Source organism: Phragmites australis, chromosome 3 (genome assembly GCF_958298935.1).
Source record: "Phragmites australis chromosome 3, lpPhrAust1.1, whole genome shotgun sequence".
NCBI classification, from domain to species: Eukaryota; Viridiplantae; Streptophyta; class Magnoliopsida; order Poales; family Poaceae; genus Phragmites; species Phragmites australis.
The window spans coordinates 3,973,760-3,977,963 of NC_084923.1; the positions used below are offsets into that span (position 1 = coordinate 3,973,760).

A 4,204-nucleotide genomic window follows, 5' to 3' on the forward strand; every position below is an offset into this window, starting at 1 on the left:
ACCTTGGCCTCCCGTCGGTGCCTGATTTGAAGAGGAAGAGGCAGGCCCGAGCTCCTGTAGAGGCAACTGAGATGGGAGCACATGGGCAAGCGCGGGGGTCGAGTGCAAGGTGATAACGAGAGAGCGCAAGCAAGTGAGCACAGGCGTGCCGAGTGCGAGGGTGATGACGGGTGTGTGCAGGCGGCCAGGCATAAGGGTCTCTCAGAGTCGCCGTCTCGTTCCCGCACTGCCCTAGCCTCCTCTCGCGTCTGATAGTGAGCGGGTGAGGCTCGCTAGATGTAGGGAGCGAGAGGGTGGAAATAGCAAGCCCCCAAATTTGGCTAGTAGGATATGGAGTCGGTCGGAGCTTAATTTTGTCCTATTTTATTTAAAAAATAGGATAGAGAGTGAGATAGCAAGACGGTTAAAGATGCTCTAAAACATGCTACCCGTAAGGCTCTAAGTATTTTTCATACGTGCTACCTATAGGACATCCGCATGGAGCTTCCCTGTCAGCCCAAAAGGTCCACAAATTGCAGTACTCTACCCTTTTGAACCCGCTACACGAAGTGTTCCACAAGCACCACGTCGCGGCCCAGTTCTTGAAACTTAAATGGGCCATCAATGGCACTAACTCTCCAATTTAGACTCTGTTTGGTACAACTAAAATTTATAAGTTTATTGAAAATCGGTTTTTGCTGAAAGTTGCTTATGACTTATGCCAAAAATTGTTAGTTTGTATGAGAAAATTTTAAGTTCTTGCTATACCAGTTTTTTAGAAAAATCACTATCAATTAGCTTATCAACTTTTAATTCATTTTATTAAAGTTAACTTTTTTAACTTTTTAAAAACCAATAATAAATTAATCTATTCATTTCAATTTATAGCTTCCGATAAATAGAAAACAACAATAATGTGTGCCAACCAGTGGCTCAATTGGGCCTCGGCGTCCTCTTAAGAAAACGGCCTCGGCGTCTTCCCGAGAGAACCGCGCCCCTTGCAAAATTTTCACGCCGGAGCAGCCGCGAAAACCTGGAGCGCGCCCGCGCCGCCCGCCCGATTCGAAACTCAAACCCAAAAATTTGCACATCGTGGCGCGTTTAAATCCGTCCGCTCCCGCATCCCACGGGGAATTTTTTTCGAAGCGCAGCAAATCCTCACGCCTCGCTCTCGCACGACACCAACGCAAGTCAGCGCGCTCGTTGTAGGCTAGGGTTCCGGCGGCGATGGCGGGCAAGGGAGGGAAGGGTCTGCTGGCGGCGAAGACGACGGCGGCCAAGAGCACCGACAAGGACAAGGACAAGAAGAAGGCCCCCGTCTCCCGCTCCTCCCGCGCCGGCCTCCAGGTTCCCTCCCCTCCACCCCCACGCACTCTCCTTCTCTTGCCCTCTCGGATTTTTTACTCTGGTGTCTTGTTCTGTCCGAAAATTTGTCAGATCTGGGGTTTCTTGTTGCGAATTTCAGTTCGTTGTGTACAAATTGTTGGAATAATACAACCTGGTTTCTGTTTGCAGTTCCCGGTGGGTCGCATTCATCGTCAGCTCAAGTCGAGGGCGTCGGCCCACGGTCGCGTCGGCGCCACCGCCGCCGTGTACTCCGCCGCCATCCTCGAGTACCTGACCGCCGAGGTCCTGGAGCTGGCGGGCAACGCCAGCAAGGACCTCAAGGTGAAGCGTATCACCCCGCGCCACCTGCAGCTCGCCATCCGCGGGGACGAGGAGCTCGACACGCTCATCAAGGGCACCATCGCCGGCGGCGGCGTCATCCCGCACATCCACAAGTCCCTCATCAACAAGACCGCCAAGGAGTGAAGGAGACCTGTGCTTCTCATACCTGGTACCTGCGCCTGACCACCCTGTATGCAGCGTAGCGACTCGTTGTTTCAGTTGTGTCTTTGTTCTCAGTTGCGGTAAACAAAACTCGCTTATCTGTCGGTATCTGTGTATGTGCTAATTAGTTTGCAGGGTAATAGGTCTCTGATTCCAGGCGGAATTCGTGTGAAACTCGCTGCTGCTTGTATCCTATCTGATGTTCTGAACCCTGTCCGTTGATGATTCAGTTTAGTTTACTTGTGGATGGCTTTGGTATCTACCCCTGTTTATTGTTCCATCTTTGATAATACTTTCGACTAGTGCTAGGGTGGACTGATGGTGGCTTCATCTGCATTGGTTTACACAGTTTCTTTTTGGGCCTCAGGTCACCTACTAGTGCTGGCAAATTGTTGCCGCAGTTGCAGTGATGTAAGGTTTACTGTTTGCTGATGGATCCTATAATTTGGTATGAAAAGTTACGTGCCCACGTCGTTGCAACGGAATTCGAATATTATTTTCACGTTATAGCATATTACCTGTGGTCTTCGTCAAGACCAATCATAAACGAATATCTTTGTGTTCATCCATGGAGGCAGGTGGAACTCGTGGAAATGAGCTGGTTTGAATGTGCACTAGACTGCAGTTTTGTGGTATATCCCGTGTCACTGAAAGCCTTCAAGATCGATCGGAGATTATATGGACCGGATTGACGCACAGAAATTGTACAGCCCACTATTTATACTGTTGGGCTGGCTTTCTTGTAACCGTGGGCCGTGTGGGATTTGTAATTTCCATCAAAACATACTGCGCCCTCAATTATGGTTTTACGACAGTGGCAGCTGCCATCATCTAATCGAGCAAAAATACTAACAATTGAGAAGTGCAATGCAAAAATAGAACTCATAAGTTAACCATTACCATACAGAAAGGCATAGATTAAGCATATTGGTATGCAATAAACATTAAGTTAATCTAAAAAATTTACAAGATGCCCATGTACTTTAACCAAGACATAAAAATGAGTACCTGATCATAGCCACCCAATCCAGTTGTCTCCACAACCTGCAAGATCATAATAAAGATACAATTAATTTACTCAGCATAGTCACAAGACAATGAGTAATACAAAAAAAAAGAAGAAAATGAAGATCTTTTGCTGAGCCCTTTGTAAAATTTCGGGGGCTTGAACTCCATCATATTCTCCCTGTAGAACTGCTGGAGCTCCTTCATGAAAGCAGCCTGCTCCTCCTCGGTCCCTGAGTCTTGACCGCCTTGGGTGGAATCTAACATGAAGGAGTTGTTGGAGATCTTGGACAGTGCCTGGTCCTCCCCAGTCGGCACCAGTATAAGCTGGTTCTCAGTAGGCTGATTCTGACCATCCACGCCTCCCTCCTCCAGTGAGCCGCCACCCTCCTTGCCGTCCACCTTCGCATGCCCACTCCCGTTCTCCAATTTCTCAGTCTCACCAACCGAATCAGCCGCCGCATCATTGCTTTGCTCCTCCCCATCCCCCTCCTCCGGGATCGCTACTTCTAGGTCCGCTGAACCCTTCACAGAATCGACAGCGCCGGCAGCCCCGGCCGAGCCACCCTCACCCTCGACGAATTTCTCCTCTTCTGCCGACGTGGCATCATCCATGGGGACATCAGCAGCTGACTGCGCCTCGCCTTCTGCGTGCGGCGAGGGCTCGTCCCCAACTTCCGCTTGCAACATCCTAGTCGCGGTGGTGGTAACAACTCGGGCGTTAGGCGCGGTGGGGAGGGAAACCCTTGCCGGACGGGGAGAGAAGTGGAGGTGGAGGGGCACGGGATTGTTGAGGTTGGACAGGAAAAGAGCCACCTGCCAGGAACGGAGGGGAGTACCACAGTCGGTTTTCATCTGTCTTAGAATGGCCACTACGTATTTTTTAAGTAGTAGAGATTCGAAAACATTACAATCATCGCAGTTATTCTCATTCCTGTCACTAAGCATCTGTTTATTGTCATGCAGTACCACAGTCGGTTTTCATCTAACGCTTTACCACTATTGTTGTCCTTCGGTTCCTGGATTATTTGGTGGTCATGATCATGAACATGCTATGTGCCTTATAGGAAGGCTAAGAGCAACTCCAATAGATCATTTATAATACATCATTTATATCTTTATATGGATTGTTATATATAAAGATTCACCTTTCATATTACTCTACTACTGTAACAACAAATTTATATTTTATTTTTCATATTCTCTCTTATTTTTTAATAATATTCAATAACTAACAATAATTTTAGAAATTAGTACATTACTTTATATGAATATTCATAATTTTTTTGTGACTTTTGGGAATTAAATCTATGCTCTAAAAATTTAAGGAATGTAAAAAATACTCAAATTTAGATAATTTTTATTTAAAAATAGTAAAATATTTTTAGTG

At 47.2% G+C, this 4,204-nt stretch overlaps 2 protein-coding genes across 2 annotated transcripts; one reads left to right on the forward strand and one right to left on the reverse strand.

Annotated features, from left to right (window-relative positions):
* The first annotated feature begins 911 nt into the window (after window positions 1–911).
* Window positions 912–2,111, forward strand: LOC133911647 (probable histone H2A variant 1). Its single transcript, XM_062353980.1, has 2 exons — window positions 912–1,326; window positions 1,495–2,111. Exons 1-2 carry the CDS (start codon window positions 1,207–1,209, stop codon window positions 1,789–1,791), a joined length of 417 nt encoding a protein of 138 aa, XP_062209964.1. The 5' UTR covers window positions 912–1,206; the 3' UTR covers window positions 1,792–2,111.
* Window positions 2,112–2,821: 710 nt separating this feature from the next.
* Window positions 2,822–3,504, reverse strand: LOC133910437 (AT-rich interactive domain-containing protein 6-like). Its single transcript, XM_062352837.1, has 2 exons — window positions 2,949–3,504; window positions 2,822–2,853 (listed from the first exon to the last, which is right to left on the reverse strand). Exons 1-2 carry the CDS (start codon window positions 3,502–3,504, stop codon window positions 2,822–2,824), a joined length of 588 nt encoding a protein of 195 aa, XP_062208821.1.
* Window positions 3,505–4,204: the final 700 nt, after the last annotated feature.